The 23987-nt window shown below is 46.5% G+C and overlaps 1 protein-coding gene across 2 annotated transcripts in view; it reads right to left on the bottom strand.

The window, feature by feature from the left end:
• The window catches only part of dgat1 (diacylglycerol O-acyltransferase 1), a 108637-nt gene that overhangs the window by 27851 nt on the left and 56799 nt on the right, over positions 1-23987 (bottom strand). For both annotated transcript variants that reach the window (XM_033041723.1, XM_033041732.1), the window contains 4 exons: positions 22843-22895; positions 15943-16048; positions 11521-11649; positions 7485-7556 (listed from right to left, as the gene is read on the bottom strand). In XM_033041723.1, the coding sequence (XP_032897614.1) occupies positions 7485-7556; positions 11521-11649; positions 15943-16048; positions 22843-22895 (360 nt within the window). The remainder of the gene's footprint in view (positions 1-7484; positions 7557-11520; positions 11650-15942; positions 16049-22842; positions 22896-23987) is intronic.

Below are 23987 nucleotides of genomic sequence, written 5' to 3'. Positions count from 1 at the left end.
TTTGGTTTCACCATGTAGAAATTACAGCAGTGTTTATACATAGTCCCCTCATTTCAGGGCACCATAATGTTTGGGACACATGGCTTCACAGGTGTTTGTAATAGCACAGGTGTGTTTAAATGCCTCCTTAATGCAGGTATAAGAGAGCTCTCAGCACCTAGTCTTTCCTCCAGTCTTTCCATCACCCTTGGAAACTTTTATTGCTGTTTATCAACATGAGGACCAAAGTTGTGCCAATGAAAGTGAAAGAAGCCATTATGAGATTGAGAAACAAGAATAAAACTGTTAGAGACATCAGCCAAACCTTAGGCTTACCAAAATCAACTGTTTGGAACATCATTAAGAAGAAAGAGAGCACTGGTGAGCTTACTAATCGCAAAGGGACTGGCAGGCCAAGGAAGACCTCCACAGCTGATGACAGAAGAATTCTCTCTATAATAAAGAAAAATCCCCAAACACCTGTCCGACCGATCAGAAACACTCTTCAGGTGTGGATTTGTCAATGACCACTGTCCGCAGAAGACTTCACGAAGAGAAATAGAGATTACAATGCAAGATGCAAACCACTGGTTAGCCACAAAAATAGGATGGCCAGGTTACAGTTGGCCAACAAGTACTTAAAAGAGCAATCACAGTTTTGGAAATAGGGTCTTGTGGACAGATGAGACCAAGATTAACTTATATCAGAGTGGTGGCAAGAGTGGAGGAGAGAAGGAACTGCCCAAGATCCAAAGCATACCACCTCATCTGTGAAACACGGTGGTGGGGGTGTTATGGCCTGGGCATGTATGGCTGCTGAAGGTACTGGCTCACTTATCTTCATTGATGATACAACTGCTGATGGTAGTAGCATAATGAATTCTGAAGTGTATAGACACATCCTATCTGCTCGTTCAAACAAATGCCTCAAAACTCATTGGCCGGCGGTTCATTCTACAGCAAGACAATGATCCCAAACATATTGCTGAAGCAACAAAGGAGTTTTTCAAAGCTAAAAAATGGTCAATTTGAGAGTGGCCAAGTCAATCACCCGATCTGAACTCAATTGAGCATGCCTTTTATATGCTGAAGCGAAAACTGAAGGGGACCAGCCCCCAAAACAAGCACAAGCTAAAGATAGCTGCAATACAGGCCTGGCAGAGCATCACCAGAGAAGACACCCAGCAACTGGTGATGTCCATGAATTGCAGACTTCAAGCAGTAATTGCATGCAAAGGATATGCAACAAAATACTAAACATGACTACTTTCATTTACATGACATTACTGTGTCCCAAACATTTTGGTGCCCTGAAATGGGGGGAACTATGTATAAACACTGCTGTAATTTCTACATGGAGAAACCAAAATGTGTAAAAACAGCCTTTATTAAAATCTGACAATGTGCACTTTAACCCCATGTGATTTTTTCTATTACAAATCTCAAATAGTGGAGTACAGAGGCAAATAAATAAATGATGGGTCTTTGTCCCAAACATTATGGAGGGCACTGTATATCTGATCTGTTTGGATAGCATGTTTTTCACTGTAACCCGGTACACATGACAGTAATTAGTTTTAGTTGAGTTTATTGCCACGTGCACCGAGGCACATTGAGTGCTAGAATAAACCTGATCATTTTTAAAAATTGTTCATCTAATTCTTTTTTAAGGATCACTATATAAAGCTGTTTCTATCTCCCTTTCAAGTATTGTGTTATAAATGATAACTCACTGCATTGCTCCATGCCCCTTGCCAAATCACACCCACAATGCCAACATCCCTCGACATTAACCCTATCAACACCAGGGTGGTCTGGAGCTCTGGAAAGGTGCTGTGTGAGATTGCGGGTCAATTCTTTCATACTCCCCTGGCTTCTAAAATAAAAACAGCAGCAGTGACTAAGTTCATGAAGGATGCAACTTTGCCAGAAACTCCATCCCAAAACAGCCTAGTATTTCCGAAGATAGACACAAAGTGCAGGAGTAACTCAGCGGGACAGGCAGCATCTCTGGAGAAAAGAAATGGGCGATGTTTCGGGTCGAGACTCTTCTTCAGACTGAGTCGGGGAAAGGGAAACGAAAGATATATAGACCGTGATGTAGAGAGATATAGAACAAGTGAATGAAAGATATGCAAAAAAGTAACGATGATAACGGAAACTAGCTGTTTGCTAGGTGAGAATGAGAAGCTGGTGCGACTAGGGCGGGAGAGGGATGGAGAGAGAGAGAGAGAGGGAATGCAAGGGTTACTTGAAGTTAGAGAAATCAAAATTCATACCAATGGGTTGCAAGCTGCCCAAGCGAAATATGAGGTGCAAAGTCGAGGGAGGAGGTATAGGGACAGGTGTTGCATCTTCTGCGGTTGCAGGGGAAGGTACCTGGGGAGGAGGTGGTTCGGGTGGGAAGGGACGAGTTAACCAGGGAGTTGTGGAGGGAATGGTCTCTGCGGAAGGCAGACTGAGTGATGGTGTTCAGTGAAATGATCGCCCAGTCTACGTTTGGTCTCGCCGATGTATAAGAGTCCACAACTTGAACAATGGATACAGTAGGTTTAAACCAGCACCTGCAGTTCCTTCCTACAGCCTTGTTTTTCCTATTCATGAATAAAATACGACTTTCTTTTAGAATGAAATCAAGACAATCAATTCTGAATTGGGACAAGGTCAACTTTGATGGTATTAAATAGGAAGTTGCAAAGTTGATAATAGGTGGTTTTTGAGCAAAGGAATGTCTGGAAAAGGGGGTGCTTTTGAAAGCATCCAGGGAGAACTAGCCAACTTGGTTAGAGACTTGGCTTCATGGAAGGATGCAGAGGGTGATGGTGGAAGGTTGTATTTCGGACTGGACAAGTGATGTGTCGCAGGCATAGGCGATTGGCCCATTGCTGTTTGTGGTTTATAGCAACGATTTGGATGAGTATGTCGAAGGTATGATTAGTAAGTTTGTAGATGACACTAAAGTGGGTGGTATCGTAGATAGTGAAGATGGTTATCAAAATTACAGCAAGATCTTGATCAGTTGGGCAAGTGGCCTGAGGAACGCTTAGAGGAGTTTTTGGGTAAGCAAGTTACTGGAGAGGATTCAGAGGGATAAGATATGTGCATTTGAGTAGACAAGGGCTGATTAGGAATAGTCAGCATGATTTTGTAAATTTGGCGATTGCGTCTTATGAATCCGATTTAATTTTTTGAAGTAACCAAAAAGATTAATGAGGGTACAGCCATAGACCTTGTCTCCATGGATCAGCAAGGCATTAAGGAAAGGGAGGGAGGAAGGATTTAATAGGAACCTGGGGAGCAACTTTTTCCACACAGAGGCTATAGAGCGAGCTGCCTGGGGAGAATTTCGAAGATTGAGGGGGGATCTTATAGAAACTTACAAAATTCTTAAGGGGTTGGACAGGCTAGATGCAGGAAGATTGTTCCCGATGTTGGGGAAGTCCAGAACAAGGGGTCACAGTTTAAGGAATGAAGGGGAAATCTTTTAGGACTGAGATAAGAAAAACATTTTTTACACAGAGAGTGGTGAATCTGTGGAATTCTCTGCCACAGAATGTAGTTGAGGCCAGTTCATTGGTTATATTTAAGAGGGAGTTAGATGTGGCCCTTGTGGCTAAAGGGATCAGGGGGTATGGAGAGAAAGCAGGTACAGGATACTGAGTTGGATGATCAGCCATGATCATATTGAATGGCGGTGCAGGCTCGAAGGGCCGAATGGCATACTCCTGCACCTATTTTCTATGTTTCTATGAGATAGTTGAGGCAGGTATAATAACAACATTTAAAAGACAGTTGGATAGGTACATGATTGGATAGCAGTAACAGGATCTGTCAGAGTCAGCACGGATTTACGAAGGGGAAATCATGCTTAACTGATCTTCTGGAATTTTTTGAGGATGTAACTAGGAAAGTGAGTGCCAGTGGATGTAGTGTACGTGAACTTTCAGAAAGCATTCGATAAGGTCCAACATAGGACATTAGTGGGCAAAATTAGAGTACATGGCATTGGGGGTAGATAGAAAATTGGTTGGCGAACAGGAAACAAAGAGTAGGGATAAACTGGTCCCTTTCAGAATGTCAGGCAGTGACTAGTGGGGTACCACAAGGCTCGGTGCTGGGCCCGCAGCTATTTACAATATACATCAATGATTTAGATGACAGGATTAAAAGTAACATTAGCAAATTTGCAGATGACACAAAGCTGGATGGCAGTGTGAACTGTGAGGAGGATGCTATGAGAATGCTGTGTGACTTGGACAGGTTGGGTGAGTGGGCAGATGCGGTTTAATGTAGATAAATGGGAGTTTATCCACTTTGGTGGAAAAAACAGGAAGGCAGACTATTATCCGAATGGTGTAAAGCTGGAAAAAAGGGAAGTACAACGAGATCTGGCGGTCCTTGTTCATCAGTCACTGAAAGTAAGCATGCAGGTACAGCAGGCAGTGAAGAAAGCGAATGGCATGTTGGCCTTTCTAACAAGAGGAGTGGAGTATAGGAGCAAAGAGATCCTTCTGCAGTTGTACAGGGCCTTAGTGAGACCATACCTGGAGTATTGTGTGTAGTTTTGGTCTCCAAATTTGAGGAAGAACACTCTTGCTACTGAGGGAGTGCGGCGTAGGTTTACAAGGTTAATTCCTAGGATGACAGGACTGTCATATGTTGATAGAATGGAGCGGCCTGGCTTGTATACACTGGAATTTAGAAGGATGAGAGGGAATCTATTGAAACATAAGATTATTAAGGATTTGGACACGCTAGATACAGGAAACTCCTGATTTTGGGGGAGTCCAGAACCAGGGGCCACAGTTTAAGAATAAGGGGTAAGCCATTTAGAACGGAGATGAGGAAAAACTTTTTCACACAAGAGAGTTGTGAATCTATGTAATTATCTGCCTTAGAAGGCAGTGGAGGCCGATTCACTGGATGCTTTCAAGAGAGAGTTAGATAAGGCTCTTAAAGATAGCGGTGAAGGGATATGGGGAGAAGGCAGGAACGGGATACTGATTGGGGATGATCAGCCATGATCATATTGAATGGTGGTGCTGGCTCGATGGGTCGAACGGCCTACTCCTGCACCTATTATCTATTGAAAGGTTTAGAGATATGGGCCAAACATGGTCATGTGGGAAGTGTGTAGATGGGGCATCTTGGTCGGCGTGGGCAAGTTGGGCCGAGGGGCCTGTTTCCGTGTTGAATGACTCTGTGAGTACAGAGATTGTTGCAGCTTGTTGCCAGGAGAGGGCAGAGCCGGTCTGAATGCTGCCTCCGAACGATCACAGCTTGCTCCATTACTCATTAGCCCACCCCATCTGCTGGGAAGGTTTAGCCGCAAGGCAAACACAAGACAAGCAGCCGGGAACGTGAAGAAACATTGGGTTTGACCCTCTTTGAAGAGGAGGTTTCAAGGTGACTGAATTTATTTTAAGAGAAGAGCAAATGATCGAACTAAGGCAGGCAGTCTCTGCTCTGTGCCAAGTTACAGATAAAGGAAGAAACAGGTTGCAGATTAATAAATTGTGCCGTACTTAAGTTAACCCGAAAATCTGCTTTTGCTGTTGGCGATATTTATCCACTTTCTTGTTGAATGCTTCTATTGTTTACTCTTGCACCACAAATAGGGATATAAATGTATGTATCACTAGAGGCAGGAAAGTTCACCAGCCTTGAACCAGAGTATTGTGTACAGTTCTGGATGCTGCACTGTGAGAAACAGTGACGGTGCTGGAGGGAGTGCAGAGGAGGTTCACCACTATGTTGCCTGGATTGGAGAACTTTAGTCACAGGAGAGACCGGACAGGCTCGGCTTGCTTATCGTGGAGTGAAAGAGTCTCAGGGGTGACCTGATAACAGAACAGAACGGCACGGTGATGCAGCGGTAGAGTTGCTGCCTCACTGCACCAGAGACCCTAGTTCGATCCCGACTGTGGGTGCTGTCTGTACGGAGTTTGTCGGCTCTCCCTGTGGGCTTTCTCCAGATGCTCCGGTTTCCTCCCACACTCCAAAGATGTACAGGTTTTTAGGTTAATTTCCCCCTGTGGTGTAGGACAGTGCTATTGAACGGGGTGATCATTGGTCTGTGCGGACTCGGTTGGCCAAAGGGCCTGTTCCCGCGCTGCATCTCTACAGTCAAGAGTTTATATCAAATTAACAGGGCACACATAGAATAGGTTCTCTTTGCTTGGAAATCAAAATAACTGTAGTCGCAGAAATGTGAAATAAAGACAGCTGAAAATACTCAACAGGTCAGGCTACATCTGTAGAATGAGAGATAGTGTTAACGGTTCGGGCTGAAGACCCTTTGACAGAACACTGCTCCCTCTCTATGTCATAGAGTCATACTGCACGGAAACAGGCCCTTCAGCCCAACTTGCCCATGCCCAGCAAAATGCCCTATCTAAGCTCTATTCGTCTAAACCTTCATATCCATGTACCCTTCTATTGTCTTTTAAATGCTGTTATTGTACCTGCCTCAATTACTTCCTCCGGCAGCTCATTCCATATACTCACCACCCTGTGTTGAAAAGACTTGCCCCTTCAGGTTCCTATTAAATCTTGCTTGTCTCACCTCCATTTTCTAGTTTTTGATTCCACTCCCAGGAAAATGCCTGTGCATTCAACCTATCCACTACCCTCTGGATTTTATACACCTCTATAAGATCACCACTCAGCCTTCTGTGCTACAAAGAATGAAGTCCTAGCCTTCCCAGCCTCTCCCTATAGCTCAGGCCCTCGAGTCCTGGCAACATCCGCGTAAATCTTCTCTGCACCCTTTCCAGCTTGATGACATCCTTCCTATCGCAGGGTGAGCAACATTGAACACAATACTCCAAATGACACAAAGTAAGTGGCTGGAGTAACTCATCGGGTCAGGCAGCATCTCTGGATAACAGGCATGGGTATAACACGTTTCGGTTTGGGAATCTTCTTCGGGCGACTCTAATCATTACCTATCTATGTTTTCCCATAGATGCCGCCAGATCCACTGAGTTACTACAGCACTTTGTGTCCTTTTGTGTAAACCAGCATCTGCAGTTCCTTGTTTCTACACAATACTCCAAATGCAGGTTCACCGACGTCTTATACAACTGTAACATAGCATTCCAAGTTCTATACTCAATACCCTAACTATTGACAATAGACAATAGGTGCAGGAGTAGGCCATTCGGCCCTTCAAGCCAGCATCGCCATTCAATGTGATCATGGCTGATCATCCGCAATCAGTACCCCGTTCCTGCCTTCTCCCCATATCCCTTGTATCCGCTATCTTCAAGAGCCCTATCTAGCTCCCTCTTGAAAGCTTCCAGAGAACCAGCCTCCACCACCCTCTGAGGCAGAGAATTCCACAGATTCACAACTCTCTGTGTGAAGGCTAGTGTAGCAAAAGCTTTCTTCACCCCCTGCAGCAGTGACACCTGGAAGCATCTCCCTGTCAAAGCTCAATTCAGATCAGTGAAGGAAGCAAGCAACAGCACCCACATCTCGCAAGCACCGTTAAAACCCCTCACCTTTGTACGTCAGGTTTCCCGGGTACACGACCACCAACTGCACAGCTTCTCCATTCTCCTTCAACCCCGGAGCTAAAAAAAAAAAAAAGGATTACTCTATGGGGAACACAAGCTTGGTCAACATCAGACATGGCATCAACACGGTGGCACAGAGGTAGAGCTGCTGCCTTAGAGCCACTTTCTCATCTATTCCCTGCACCTTAGGTGTAACTTTCCTCTTTTTACAAACAAAGAGATGCAGCATGGAAACAGGCCCTTCGGCCCACTGAGCCCATGCCGCCCATCCATCGCCCATACACTAATTCTATCCCACCCACTAGGGGCAATATTTTTCAATGAACCTACAAACTCACACGACCTTGTGATATGGGAGGAAACAGGAGCATCGGGAGGAAACTCACGATGTCACAGGGAGAACGTTCTAACTCCACACACTGACAGTACCCGAGGTCAAGTTCAAGTTAGTTTATTGTCATGTGTCCCTGATAGGACAATTAAATTCTTGCTTTGCTTCAGCACACAGAACATAGTAGGCATTTACTGGGTCGGGATCGAACCCAGGTCTCTGGCATTGTGAGGCAGCAGTACTACCAGCTGCACCATTGCACATTATGCTTATGTATGTTGTTTTACTGGATTGTATGCGGAACCAAGCATTTTATTGTTCTTAGGTACATGCGTCAATAAAGTAAATACTGAACTATTATTGTGTAAAGTGACTGAAACCTACTGGTGCTACTAATTTTACCTGCTCCAAATGAGAAGCAACAACAAAAGCATCGTGGCACTCATGTTACAGCCCATTTTTCAAACACTTCAATGGCATGCACCATTGTCCATCAGAGCAAGCAGATACTTGACCTGCTGTCAGTCTTGTGCCCAGGAACAGGAGCAACCCATTTAACTTTTCCCATTCATGACTGATCTAGGACTTGACTCCAAGCACCTACCGTTAGCAGTCTCAGATTTAAAAGCATTTCACCGACCATTTACAGTTCGTTCTGAAACACTTCACATTTCCAACATTCACTGCCAAAAGGTCTGGCTGTAGGTTTTCAGGCCGAGCTCACTAGTTTTACACTGGTGCCTAAATAGTTGCAATAGTTTCTCTCCTAGTGGAACCTTTATCGTAGAGTTACACAGCACAGATACAGGCCCTTCGGCCCAACATATCCATGCCGACCAAGGTGCCCATCCATGCTAATCCTATTTGTCCCTGCCCCCTTTAATCGTGTCTTTTAAATATTGATATTGTATATGCCTCAACTACTTCCTCTGACAGCTTGATCCACATGCCCACGATCCTGTGTGTAAAGGTTGCTCCTCAGGTTCCAATCAAATCTTTCCCCTCTCACCTTAAACCTGTGTCCTATGATACTTGATTCCCCAACTCAGGGAACGAGACTCTGTGTATTCACCCTATCTATTTCCCTCAGCAATTCATTCACCTCTATAAGATCACCCCTCAGACTCCTGTGCTCCAAGGAATAAAGTCCCAGCCTGCCCAAACTCTCCCTCTAACAGTCCCTCGAGTCCTGGCCACATCTGCGTATATCCTTTCTGCACTCTTTCCAACTTAAATAGGTAACTTTCACAACATTGAACAGTGTCTCATAGAATTTTCCAAACTGAATTTCAGGGCCAAAAAAAGAGAAAAAGAGGCAACGATGAGCCGATACTAAACTCTGGTTAAGCCGAGTTAGAAGCAGGTGTACTAATAATCAAACGGATAAAGAATTAATCATTATGCTTTATGACTCCACTCTGTCTCAAAGTGTTTTACAATGAATTTATAACTAGTATGATCCCACGACCAACATTGCAATGTTGACTAATAATCTCCTTCAGTGCTGATCAAAGGATAAGCAGACTATGTATGCCATCTCTCAAAATCTGTTTGAAATGGTCCCAGGGGATCTTTGATGTTCACTTGTAGGGCCGGACCGTGCCTTGGTTTAGCACCGCATACAAATTGAGGCAGCTCCGACCACGTCACTTTCCTTGGAATTCCAATGGGGCGTCGGGTCTAGGTGTTCTTAGGTTTGAGGTACCTAGCTGGTAGAGCTACTGCCTCATAGTGCCAGAGGACCGGGTTCGATCCAGACCTTGGGTGCTATCTGTGTGGAGTTAAACGTTATCCCCGTGGGACTCCTCTGGGAGCTCCGGTTTCCTTCTACATCGCAAAGACGTGCAGTTTGGTGGCTAAATCGCCCCTAGTGTGTGTGTGTGTGGGGGGGGGGGGGGGGGGGATGTGAGAGTAGGATTATTTAGAACTAGCGTCAGTGGGTGATCAATGGTCAGCATGGACTAGTGGGCCGAAGGTTCTGTACCATGGTCTATCTCTAAACTAAACTAAAATCTCAGAGGGGTGATTCCTGTGTGACTCTGGGTGATAGCTATGCTCTGGCCCACGGCTGGCACCTCACAAATCAAAATTAAATCCACAGGATTTGATAAATACACATTAGATTAACCAATTTAGATTAGCTTTAGGAATACAACTTGGTTTAACTAATTTAGTGCCGGCTTTAGGAAATTAATGAGCTTAGACTTGAGATGCTATTACTTCCATTCAAGTTGTTGTAAGAGGTTAATGGGATTTTAAAATGATGAATAAGGATAGACTATGATAAGGGAGAAATTAATAAGGAGTTTGTTCCACAGAGGATGGTGTAACAGGGAAAGAGCTCTGACAATCACTGTTTAAAGACAGCCACCGGTTACACATATCCACTGCCTTTATTTCTCTGGAGTGTCAGAGGTTATGGGGAGACCTGATAGAAGCATAGAAGCCATAGATCAGGTAGACTGATTGAAAGATGCAGCATGGAAACAGGCCCTTCAGTCCACTGTCCATGCCAACCCTCAATCACCCGCTCACACTATTCCTGTTTTCCCACTTTCTCATCCCCATTCCTGCACACTAGGGGGCCATTTACGGAGGCCAATTGACCCTACAAACCCGCACGTCCTTGGGATGTGGGAGAAAACCAGAGCACCCGGAGGAGACCCAGTTGGTCACATGGAGAATGTGCAAACTCCAAACAGACAGCGCCCAAGGTCAGGATCGAACCTGGGTCTCTGGCTCCGTGAGGCAGCAACTCTACCAACCTTTCTTTCATTGCACTATGGGCTTTCTTGCACTAGTATTACGGTCATCAATATATTAAGTTTGGTTTATTCTTTATTAAACAAAATATTATCTCTGTGTTTAAGAAGGAACTGCAGATGCTGGAAAATCAAAGGTAGACAAAAGTGCTGGAGAAACTCAGCAGGTGAGGTAGCATCTAGGGAGCGAAGGAAATAGGCTGTGTATTGTGTTTACAGGCGTGTTATGCTCCCGCAAGTAAGAATTTCATTGTTCTGTTGTCAGTATATATGACAATTAAACACTCTTTACTCCAGGGATTGATTAGGTAGACAGTCAGACCCTTTCCCAGGGTGGAAATGTCAAAGACTAGAGGGCATAGCTTTAAGATCGGAGGAACAAAGTTTGAAGGCAATGTGCAGGGCACGTTTTGCTTTACACAGAGAGCGGTGGGTGTCTGGAACGGGCTGCGGGGGGGGGAGGGTGGTGGAGGCAGATACAATAATGGTGTTCAAGAGGCACAACCAGGGAGGAGGGTGGAAGGAGTTGGCGACAGCGGTGGATGCTGGACAAGGGGCTGGGAAGAAGAAGTGGCGGACTTACCTTCCGCGTCTCAAGGTTGGCTGCGGTTGACGCCCCTGGGGCACAAAGGTTGAAGATGGTCAGTCGAGGAGAGGGTCGACGGTTCGCTGGGCGATCCGGATGGAGGTGACGGCTGCAATGGGCCTGTATGGCCAGATGCAGCCGGCACTGTAAAAATGGCAGCAAAACCTGGAGACCCTTGCTCATGGAGTCAGTGGGCTGGTTCTATCCATGCTGTACATGATCAGGGATTGTACTTTATGGATGGCAATAATCTTACTGATATCTGTATGCAGGAATTTCACTGTCCCTGGGTACACGTGAAAATAAAGAGCCATTGAACCATCGAGTTTTTTGCTCTCTCACCTGACAAAGACCTTGATAACGTCTTCACTTTGGCTTTGCACAATTCTCGGCTCCATTTGTTTACGTCCTTATACGAGTAGAGCTTGAGGAGCAGGATGGTGTACCACATCAGCGCCAGCACTGCACCAACTGCAGAAGAAGAGGCAAGTTCAGCTCAAGATGGCAGACAGTGAGTGGCCTGCATATTGTCGCATTTAACCACTCAACACCAGCCCGAGCAACAAAACAATAAATAAAACCTGCAGGTCAGGCAGCATCTGTGGAGGGAAATGAACCGATGACTGTGGATTTTGTACAAGGGATGCACGACAGACGTCAAATTGCACTGTTCTGCTCTGGTACCCTGTATTACTGATAATGGATTGCATTTTGTTTATTGTATATTTAAAGTCATATAGCACAGAAACAGGCCCTCCTGCCCAACTCATCCATGCTGACAAGATGCCCCATCTAAGCTAGTCCCATTTGCCCACGTTTGGCCCATATCCCTCAAAACCTTCCCTGCCCATATACCATTTTTAAATGTTTAGATACATGCCTCTACTACCTCCTCTGACAGTCCGTTCCATATACCCACCATCCTTTGAGAGAAAAAGCTGTCCCTCAGGTTCCCATTAAATCTTGCACCTCGCACTTTAAACCTGTGCACTCTGGCTCTTGATAGACAATAGGTGCAGCAGTAGGCCATTTTAGTCCTTCGAGCCAGCGCCGCCATTCACTGTGTTCATGGCTGATCATCCACAATCAGTATCCCGTTCCTGCCTTCTCCCCATATCCCTTGACTCCGTTATCTTCAAGAGCTCTATCTAAATCTCACTTGAAAGCATCCAGATAACAGGCCTCCACTGCCTTCTGAGGCAGAGAATTCCACAGACTCACAACTCTCCGGGTGAAAAAGTGTTTCCTCATCCCCGTTCTAAATGGCTTACCCCTTATTCTTAAACTGTGGCCCCTGGTTCTGGACTCCCTCAACATCGTGAATATGTTTCCTGCCTTTACCGTGTCCTTAATAATCTTACATGTTTCAATAAGATCCCCTCTCGTCCTTCTAAATTCCAGTGTATACAAGCCCAGTCGCTCCATTCTTTCAGCGTATGACAGTCCCACCATCCTGGGAATTAACCTTGTAAACCTACTCTGCACTCTCAATAGCAAGAATGTCCTTCCACAAATTTGGAGAGCAAAACTGCACACAACATTCCAGGTGTGGTCTCACCAGGACCTTGTTAAACTGCAGAAGGACCTCTTTCCTCCTTTACTCAACTCCTCTTGTTATGAAGGCCAACATGCCATTAGCTTTCTTCATTGCCTGTTGTACCTGCATGCTTACTTTCATTGACTGATGAACAAGGACCCCCAGATCTCGATGTACTTCCCCTTTTCCCAACTTGACACCATTCAGATAATAATCTGCCTTCCTGTTCTTGCCACCAAAGTGGATAACCTCACATTTATCCACTTTAGTAACTCAAATTTCACTGTACCTTAATTGGTACATGTGACAATTAAATTGAATCTTGAATCTTAAACTGCATCTGCCATGCATCTGCCCACTCACCCTACCTGTCCAAGTCACCTTGCATCCTCCTCACAGTTCACACTGCCACCCAGCTCTGTGTCATCTGCAAATTTGCTAATGTTACTTTGAATCCCTTCATCTAAATCATTGATGTATATTGTAAATAGTTGCGGTCCCAGCACCGAGCCTTGCGGTACTCCATGGAATGCCTGCCATTCTGAAAGGGACCCGTTAATCCCTACTCTTTGTTCCCTGTCTGCCAACCAATATTCTATGCATGTCAGTACCCTACCCCCAATAATTCTGCCCCCTAATCTCCTATGTGGGACCTTATCAAAGGCTTTCTGAAAGTCCAAGTACACTACATCCACTGGCTCTCCCTTGTCCATTTTCCTAGTTACATCCTCAAAAGATTCCAGAAGATTAGTCAAGCATGATTTCCCCTTCGTAAATCCATACTGACTCGGACCGATCCTGTTACTGCTAACCAAAAGTGCCGCTATTTCATCTTTTATGATTGACTCCAGCATTTTCCCCACCACCTAGGCTAACTGGTGTATATTTCCCTGTTTTCTCTCTCCCGCCTTTCTTAAAAAGTGGGATAACATTTGCTACCCTCCAATCCACAGGAACTGATCCTGAATCTATAGAACATTGGAAAATGATCACCAATGCATCCACAATTTCTAGAGCTACTTCCTTAAGTACCCTGGGATGCAGACCATCAGGCCCTGGGGATTTATCAGCCTTCGGTGCCATCAGTTTACCCTACACCATTTCCTGCCTAATGTGGATTTCCTTCAGTTCCTCCGTCACCCCAGATCCTCTGGCCACTAGTACATCTTGGAGATTGTTTGCGTCTTCCTTAGTGAATACAGATCCAAAGTCCCTGTTCAACTCGTCTGCCATTTCCTTGTTCTGCAAAATAAATTCACCTGTTTCTGTCTTCAAGGGACCCACATTTGTCTTAACTAATTTTTTCCTCTTCACATACCTAAAGAAGCTTTTATTATCCTCCTTTATATTCTTGGCTAGCTTAGTTATCTTCTGTTGCTCTTTAAATGTTTCCCAATCCTCTGGCTTCCCGCTCATCTTTACTATGTTATACTTCTCTTTTATTTTTATACTGTCCCTGACTTCCCTTGTCAGCCACGTTCGCCCCTTACTCCCCTTGGAATCTTTCTTCCTCATTGGAATGAACAGATCCTGCACCTTCTGAATTATTCCCAGAAATACCTGCCATTGTTGTTCCACTGTCAACCCTGCTAGGGTCTCTTTCCAGTCAACTTTGGCCAGCTCCTCCCTCATGCCTCCATAGTCCCCTTTGCTTCCCCTAACCTGGGTCAAAGACTCTGTGCATTTACCCTATCAATTCCCCTCATGATTTTATACATCTCTGTAAGATCACCCCTTAGCCTCCTGCGCTACGAGGAATTGCAGGAGGCTCTGTAAGATCACCCCTTGCCTGCCCAACCTCTCCTTATAGCTCAGGCCCTCAAGTCCTGGCAACATGTGTGATAACAAAGAAACAGTGAATGATGGCTGGTGCGGACTCGGTGGGGCGAAGGCCGTTTCATGCTATATCTCTCCAAGTTCCAAACCAGGGGATCCCAACCTTTTACGTCCCGTTTACCCCAGGCAACTTTAATAGCACATAACAATGTTCTTTCACCTATGAACAACTAATGATGAACATATACCGGTATGTAACCAAACACAGTCAGTCTCGTCCCGAAACCCTTCTGTCTATTTAACTCCACAGATGCTGCCGAACTCATTGAGTTCCTCCAGCACTTTGCTTTTTTTCCCAATATTCTAGCATCTGTAGTCCCTTGTGCCCCCAATAAATAAAACCGGTTCAGACGCGAGACCAGGATTCACAGGGAGGAACATCACAGAGGAGAGTTTCAATGGGCTTGACAACCTTTTCTAATTTCATAGATAAGCAAATCCTTCTGCAAATACAGATCCACCACCGATTTGCCGGCACCCTTGGTTCCAGAGGCTTCCTGGACTATCTCTGTTTTGGCGGACCGACAGAGGTCGCGGACTCTGAAAGGAGCCGAACTGCACTATAACGATCCACCTCGGCTGCCAGGGGCCGAGACACCGGCCCGCAAAGACGGCCGCGGTAGTCGGCTATGGGAATGGATCGGCTGGTTTGCCCCTTCGAGAGCCCCCAACGCAAGGGGCAAACTCGATTCTCTGGTCAGCCGCGGAAGGCCCAATGAGGTCGATCGAGATCGACTGGCTCACCCGGCCTAGGCGCCTCATTTACAGGGGGAATCCGGTGGAATTACAAGTAGGCTTATGTAATTTTGTCTGGATTAAAGCAGGTGTCGGAACCACCAGTTGACGGAAAATCGATGGCGGACCCGTACTGGAAATGGTGGATTTCATTCCAGATGGGGAAGAAAACATGTTGAGAAGTTGTCTAACACTAGATTCCTTCCATAAGAGCTGGAGACATAGTAGCATAGTTAGGCCATTCGGACCATCTAGCCATTTCATCATAGCCGATCTATTTTTCCCTCTCAGCCCCATTCCCCTGCCTTCTCGCCATAACCATTGATGCATTTCCTAATCAAGAACCTATCAATCTCAGCTATACAAAATACCCAATGGCCTCCACTGCCGTCTGTGGCAAAGAATCCCATTGCAGAAGATGATAGAAATACAAGAGTAAATGCTTTGGCAAGTTACCAGCCTTGGAATACCATGGAGGCTGGGTATTCCTCTCTCCCCCCCCCCCCCCTCTCCCCCCGCCTCTGAATCAGACATCCATCCGTGAGCACTTTTGTTTGTCAATTCAATGAAGCAATCAAAGTCCACGTTTTGATAATTTTACAACACGAGATCAAAGAGAGCTTCATCCTTCCCCGACTCTGACTACATGCACTCACCTGGAGTTATTGAGCGCACGATTAACACCACAGCGGCAGGGAAGGTGAGAATGGTGATCAGAGTAATGGTGTGCAGGAGGAGCCCAAATCCCTCAGACAGACTACCCTGTGGAGAAAGTTACAGCAGATCAACAATCAACCGAGAAACACTGGCCTTTTGCTTCCTTCACATGACAGTGAAATCAGTTTCTAAAATCAGTTTCTAAAAATCAGTGAAATCAGTTTCTAAAAAGTTTCTAAAATCAGGACCGATATTGAGGCTTCTCCGAGAAAATGAAATTAATTTTCCTTTAATGTTGAGCATTCAACCCCACAAGGACCCCGGCGGGCCGCGCGGATGAAGGACTGGAGAGGGAAGCCTCCGAGCCCGGCCCCTGCTCGCCCCCCCCAGGACCGGAGAGGAGGGTGGAGGGAGTCGGCGACGGTGGACACAAGAGCAGGAAGAGAGCGTCTTACGTCCTACGCTCTCAAGGTCGCAAACCTGCTCTGGACCCTCTCCAATGCCAGTACATCCTTCCTCAGATATAGGGACCAAGACTGCTCATCATACAAATGTGGCCTCAGCATTTCATCCTTGGATCCTTGGTTTTATATTCTCGATCTCTCAAATTGAATGCTAACATTGCATTTGCCTTTCTTACCATCGACACTTGGTGACAATAATATCTGTATCTTGACGTACAATCAGCATCGCTGGTTGTCGCAGACGTTAGGAGGGTCATGTGCAAAGTCGCCATTAAACCTAAACTGTTCATGCCGCTGAAAACAGATTGCTGCAGCATTGCTGCGTGCTTCTGCTCTGCACAGGTAATACTGTCAAGTTGCCGCATTACTAATACGATGGCTGTGGGACAGGTTACCTGCTGGGCTAGCCCCATTTGTTTGCATTTGGCCCCCTAAACCCTTCCTATCCATGTATATGTCGGAATGTCTATCTAACTCACTCTTAAATCCATCCAGTGATTTGGCCTCCATTGTCCTCTGTGGCAGGGAGCTCCACAATTTCACCCAGAGACTTGTGAATTTGTGGAATTCCCTGCCACAGAGGGCAGTGGAGGCCAAATCACTGGATGGATTTAAGAGAGAGTTAGATAGAGCTCTCGGGGCTAGTGGAATCAAGGGATATGGGGAGAAGGCAGGCAAGGGTTACTGACTGGGGACGATCAGCCATGATCACAATGAATGGCGGTGCTGGCTCGAAGGGCCGAATGGCCTCCTCCCGCACCTATTTTCTATGTTTCTAAAAGTCATGTGATAGTTCATAAGTGATAGGAGCAGAATGAGTCCACTTGGCCCATCAAGTCTACTCCACCATTCAATCATGACTGATCTATCTCTCCCTCCAAACCACATTCTGCCTTCTCCCCATAACTCCTGACACCCGTACTTATCAAGAATCTACCAATCTCCACCTTAAAAATATCCATTGGCCTCCAAAGCCACCTGGGGCAATGAATTCCACAGGTTCACCACCCTCTGACTAAAGGAATTGAAGTTGGCATTGTATCCGTGACACAAGAACTTCACTGGCTGACACTGTCACGGGCATATCCGGAAAGGAATGTGACAGGTGGTGGATCAATGCAGGTCTTTTTATTTCTGTCCAATTGTCTACAGATGCTGACACAATGTGCCATGAATAACTCAGCGAGTCAGACAGGACCTGTGGAGAACAAGGATACACGACGATTCAGGTCTTGACCCTTCTTCAGACTGATTATTGGGGAAGAGAGCTGGAAGAGAGGTGGAGGCTCTCTTCAGCAAGAAACTCTGCCGAAGTAACTCAGCAGGTCAGATTACAGATTTGGTACAGGTACAGGGGACGACAGATGGCACAATGGGCTAAGTGTTCGGCTGGCAACCGGAAGGTAGCCGGTTCGAATCCCGCTTGGAGTGCATACTGTCGTTGTGTCCTTGGGCAAGACACTTCACCCACCTTTGCCTGTGTGTGAATGTGTGTGAGTGATTGGTGGTGGTCGGAGGGGCCGTAGGCGCAGATTGGCAGCCACGCTTCCGTCAGTCTGCCCCAGGGCAGCTGTGGCTACAGAAGTAGCTTACCACCACCGAGTGTGACTGAGGAGTGAATGAATAATGCGATGTAAAGCGCCTAGAGTATTAGAAAGGCGCTATATAAATCCCATCCATTATGATTATTATTATTACAGATTTGTGCAATCATCTGCCTCCCTCCCCGCTCTTCTCCTGTACCCAACAATCACTTAGCAGACTTTGTCCTGCCGCCTTCTCTCTTCCGGCATTCTTTCCCCACCCCATCACAATCAGTCATGTGTGTATATATAAATATATATAAATTTGTGTGTTATATAATATAGAGTAATGTATATAAATATATACACACACACATTATTCATGTGTGTGTGTATATTTATATAATGGTATATGGACACACTGATCTGTTCTGTAGTCATGCCTACTATGTTCTGTTGTGCTGAAGCAAAGCAAGAATTTCATTGTCCTATCAGGGACACACGACAATAAACTCTCTTGAATATTGAATCAGTCCGAAGAGTCCCGAACGGAAATGGCACCTATCCATGTTTTTCAGAGGCGTTCCTGAGCCGCTGAGTTACTCCAGCACTTTGTGTCTTTGTTTAGTTTATTGTCACATGAAGACCCTGCATCCATGACACCAACTATCCCTTTGCCTCCACAGATGCTGCCTGACCTGCTAGTTGCTCGAGCGTTTATTGCTCCAGTTCCCAGCATCTGCAGTTTTATTCTGTCCACAGTTAATGATTTCCCTGGAGTGATGCTCTTGCACTGCACAGATCTGCACTCCCACACAGTCAGCTTGTTCAATTAACCTCGCTGTGGTCTGCAGCAGAGGAAAGAACACTAGTTTGGAGGCAGCACGGTAGAGCTACTGCCTCACAGCATCAGAGACCCAGGTTCAATCCTGACTTTGGGTGCTTGTCTGTAGGGAGTTTGTACGTTCTCCCCGTGACCTGCGTGGGTTTTCTCCGAGATCTTCGGTTTCTTCCCACACTCCAAAAACGCACGATTTTGTAGGTTAATTGTCTTTGGTATAAATGTAAGATTGTCCCCAGTGTGTGTAGGATAGTGCCAGTGTGCGGGGATCGCTGGTCGGTGTGGACACGGTGGGCCGAAGGGCCCGTAATCGCGCTGTATCTCCAAAACGAAAATAAAAACTAAAACTCGTTGCAAACCGTCTCGCTGGGCAAAGCTGACATGATTGGGAACAACCAGCTACATATTTTATGTACCGATGATTAGAAAAATGCATCTTACAACAAATGTTTCCACTCAGCTGCCTAAATTCCCAGCCTGCGCAATTGGATATGAAAGAAACTGCAGATGCTAGAATCTGGAATGTGCTGTTTGGGTGACGAGGTTAAAAATTACAGCTATAATATCGCTCATGATGAAAAAAAACAAAGGGTTGAGGGAACTCAATGGGTCAGGCAGTATCTGTGGACAGATGACATTTCCGGTCAGGATCCTTCTCCAGACTGATGAAGTAGGGGGTGAGAAAGCTTAGAAAGAGGTGGGTGTTGAGCAAAGCCTAGCAAGTCATAGGTGGACACAAAAAGCTGAAGTAACTCAGCGGGACAGGCAGCTTCTCTGGATAAGAGATCCCTTATAAGAGATGCACAGAGTCTCTCGCTAGGTGCATGGAGTCTCTTGCTGGACAGCACAGAGTCTCTTGCCCAGAGTAGGTGAATCGTGGACCAGAGGACATAGGTTTACGGTGAAGGGGAAAAGATTTAATAGGAATCCAAGGGGTAACTTTTTCACACACAAAGGGTGGTGGGTGTATGGAACAAGCTGCCAGAGAAGGGAGTTGAGGCAACATTTAAGGCAGGTACATAGATAGGACATGTTTGGAGGGATATGGACCAAATGTGGGCAGGTGGGAGTAGTGCAGCTGGGACATGTTGGCCGGTGTGGGCAAGTTGGGCTGAAGGAGCTGTTTCCACACCGTATCTCACTATGTCTTTATGACTCTTCCTCTTCCGACTCTCAGTCTGAAGAAGGTCTCGACTTGAAATGCCACCCATTCCTTTTCCTTCCTACACAAGTGATAGGTGGATATACGCGAGGAGGGGATGATCGGCAGATAAGTGGAATAAATGACATGGGTTTGTGGTGAAAGGGAGACAAAAGGGTGCCAGACAAACAGAGGAGTGAAATGGAGGGAGGGACATAGGTGGAAGGGGACAGATGGAGGAAAGAAGGTGGGGATAAAAGGGAAATATGGGTCTTGGGGATGGGAGATGATTATACAGAGGAGTGGGGGTAGTGGGAGACGGTGGGGGAAATGTGTGCGCACTGGGGTAGGGGATTGTGTATACAATAGGACAATGAGTTAGCCCAGGGTTATATAGTTTCAATGAGGACATGGCCATCACTGATGATGCTGTAATTGCTGCAGTCTCTGGAAAGCAGTGATGATGCAGTTGTTGAACTGCAGCAACTGTACTAATGAGCAGCAGCTGACTCACTCAGCGGGCACAAAGGGTCAGCTCGCACCACACAGTGGGTCAGATCCGGCTGCTGATGACAGCACATCTCATGGTTGAATTTTACCTTTTTTAAAAAAAATGTTCATGATGCAACACAGAAACAGGCCCTTCGGCCCACTGAGCCCATGTTGACCGTCAATCACCTGTTCACACCAGTTCTACGTTATCCCACTTTCTCATCCACATCTTACACATGAGGGACAATTTACAGAGGCCAGTGAACCTATTAAAAACCCGCACGTCTTTGGGAAGTGGGAGGAAACCGGAGCACCCACTCAGTCACAGGTTGAACATGCAAACTCCACACAGACAGCACCCGAGGTCAGGATCGAAACAGGGTCTCGGGTGCTGTGAGGCAGCGGCTCTACCCGGCTGCTCCATTGTGCCTTCCACTTTTTCTGGGCAAGTAGCATCAGGTTTAGCAAAACAATTTCACAGCTGGCAGTTTATCTTGTGTCCTTTGTAACTGAGCCAGTACCACAACCGCCTGTCCTCAGTAACCTGGGCAACTTGTAAGGCAACGTGGGAAATGTCTTCTGTTGCTGCCGAGTAATCATGCCCTGAAGAGACTCGGTATGTCTCCAAATAATCTGACAACCGTTGACAGATGTACTGTAGAGAGGTTGCATCGTGAAGTGTACAAACAAGGAACTGCAGAAACTATACAAAAAGAACATCAAGTGCTGGAGTAACCCAGTGGGTCAGGCAGCACCAGTTGAGAAGATGGATAGGTGATGGTTCAGGTTGGGACCCTTTTTCAGACTAATTGTAGGAGCTACAATTCCCCCTATAAGAGGCTGCGGAGAGTGGTGGACTCAGCCCAGTCCATCACAAGCACAACTCCCCCCAATCATCAAGACCTTCTACATGAGGCGTTGCCTCAAGAAGGCGGCATCCATCATCGAGGATCCCCACAATCCGGGCCGTGACCTCTTCTCGGTGCCATCGGGCAGAGGTACAGAAGCCTGAAGTCCCACACTGCCAGGTTCAGGAACATCCACTTTCCTACAACCAGGAGTTCTTGAACCGACCCACTCAACTGTAACTGTACCTCAAAAACAGAACGACAGCCCATATCTTACACTACTATGGGCTTATTTTTCCAATTATGTTTGCACTAATGTCTTGTTTTGTTTTTGCACCCATCTTCTTTGAGAATTTTGTGTAATTTGTGCGTGTTGTTTGAGTCTCTGTGGCCGTGATGCTGTTGCATGACGTTCATTCCACCTCTACCTTTTTTTTTTTTTTTTTTTTTTGGGTGGGCGGCGCGATCGACGTCGCAGCGGCCTCTGCAGTCCGTCTGTCTTTTTTTATTTTATTGTCCTGTTGAGGGTATAGTTTGTGGTGGGTTTTTGACTGTGTATGTGTGGGGGGGGGGGGGCGGGGGAAACTTTTAAATATCCTCCCTGTACGGGGACCAAACCTTTTCCCTGTCGGGTCTCCGTTGCCGTTGCCGTTGGGGCCTAGCGCCGTGGAGCGGCCTCCAACCGGAACAACCTGGGGGGCTCAAGTGGCGGAGCTGCGGACCTACCATCGTGGAGCTGGCCGGCTTCGGAGCGTGGAGAGCTTTGATGGCGCGCTGCTGCGACCCGACTCCGGTGGATGGTGACACCGGGAGCTCGCGGGTCCCCGGTGGGAGACCGCTTTGCGGGGCACCGGCAACGGCGGCTTCTCCCGCCCGAATTGCGGGGTTGAGAGTGACCTGGAGCTGGGCCTTACATTGCCCGGCGCGGTTTTAAGTGGCCGTGGGACTTGCTAGCACCCGCCGGGGGCTTTGACTATGGGAGAGGAATGGAGAGCAGGGGAGAGACAAGACTTTGCCTTCCATCACAGTGAGGAGATTCACTGTGATGGATGTGTGTGTAAATTGTGTTGATGCGTGTCTTGGTTCTTTTCTTGTATGACTGCAGAAACCAAATTTCGTTTGAACTTCATGTGAGGTTCAAATGACAAATAAACGGTGTTGTACCTCACCGTATTCATGCAAATGATAACAAACCTGAACGTGAAGGGTACGTGCTTGAACGGACACCGTGGGAAATCAAGCTCTCCTGTGGTACACCATACAGTCAGACAGCACGTTCATACTGAACCAGGTCAGCTCGGACACAGCAAACAGACCAAAAGCATTTGGTGTTCAGGGCTCGAGAGGGTCCGTCGTAGGCGGGCACTGCGGAATTGTATTTGGAAGCTCTAGGAGAGATAGGGACAGTCTTCCAGGGATTGGTTTGACAGTAGGAAAGAGGTTCCTGTTCCTTAAAGCTGGCCAAGGTGGGAGCCATTTGCAAGTCCAGCTTGACAACTCCAGTTTCTCCCATAGACTCGGCAACATTAACGACACGAATATTAAGAAACAACAAAGAAATCCCCCAGAAGTAGGAAACTACAAACTCACCGTGGCCATTCGCCTTTCAATCTGCAGTGTCACAATTACAAACACATTTGAGGCTGGAGAATTGAAAAGAAAAAGGTCTGTTAAAATCCTAACAGTTGACAGAGAAACACTAGAGTCATTGAGCACGGAAACAGGCCCTTCGGCCCAACCTGTCCGTGCCAACCGAGCTGCCTATGCTAACTAGGCCCATTTGCCTGCATTTGGTGCATTTCCCTGTGAACCATTCTATGCATGCGGCAGTACAAATGTCTTTTACACATTGTATTTGATTCCAACTTTAGACTTTGGAGATACAGCACGGAAACAGGAACTTCATCCCACTAAGTCCACGCCAACTAGCGATCAGCTTGTACACCAGCATCATCTTACACTACTCTGCAGCTTTTTCTGGCAAGCTGCGTGGAAAAAGTTGGCCCTCAGGTCCCTTTTAAATCTTTCCCTTTCCAACTTAAATGCAACCCTGGAAAGAAAATACCGTGACCATTCACCTTGTGTGCGCCACTCAAGGTCTTATATACCTACATAAGGTCACCCTTCAGTCTCCTATGCTCCAGGGAAAATAGTCCCAGCTTATTCAGCCTTTCTTTACTGCTCAAAGCCCTCCAGTCCCAGTAACATCCTAATTAAGATGGAGACAAGAGAGATTGCAGACGCGGGAATCTTGCGCAAAGCACAAAGTGCTGGAGGCACTCAGCGAAACAGGCAGCATCTGCGAAAGGAATGGACCGACGATATTTCAGGTCAGGAACCTTTCTTCAGACTGGTGGAGTAGTGGGGAGAAAGAGAGGTGGGGGTGGCAGAAAGTCTGGCAAGTGAGAGGTGAATGCAGGTGAGGGGGTGGGGGTTGATTGGCAGATGGGTGGACAAAGGATCGAGATGAAAAGAAGCCAAAAGGAGAGGAGTGGAGTGAAATATGTAAAGCCAGAACGGGGGAGGGGGAGGGAATATAGGTTGGGAGGGCTGGGACTGGACCGAGGTGGGGGAGGAATAGAGAAAGAGGGTTAAAGAAGAGTTAAATAGTTAAAGAAATAGGATGAAGTGGTTGGAGGATAGGAAAGAGAGAGGGTTGTGGAAGTTGTTATAATTGGAGAATTCGATGTCCACACTGTTGGGTTGCAAGCTGCCCAGGCATAATATGAGGTACT

Source organism: Amblyraja radiata, chromosome 2 (genome assembly GCF_010909765.2).
Source record: "Amblyraja radiata isolate CabotCenter1 chromosome 2, sAmbRad1.1.pri, whole genome shotgun sequence".
In the NCBI taxonomy this organism is placed as follows: Eukaryota; Metazoa; Chordata; class Chondrichthyes; order Rajiformes; family Rajidae; genus Amblyraja; species Amblyraja radiata.
The sequence above is the reverse complement of the archived record's forward strand: the minus strand, read 5'-3'. Positions and strand labels throughout refer to the sequence as shown.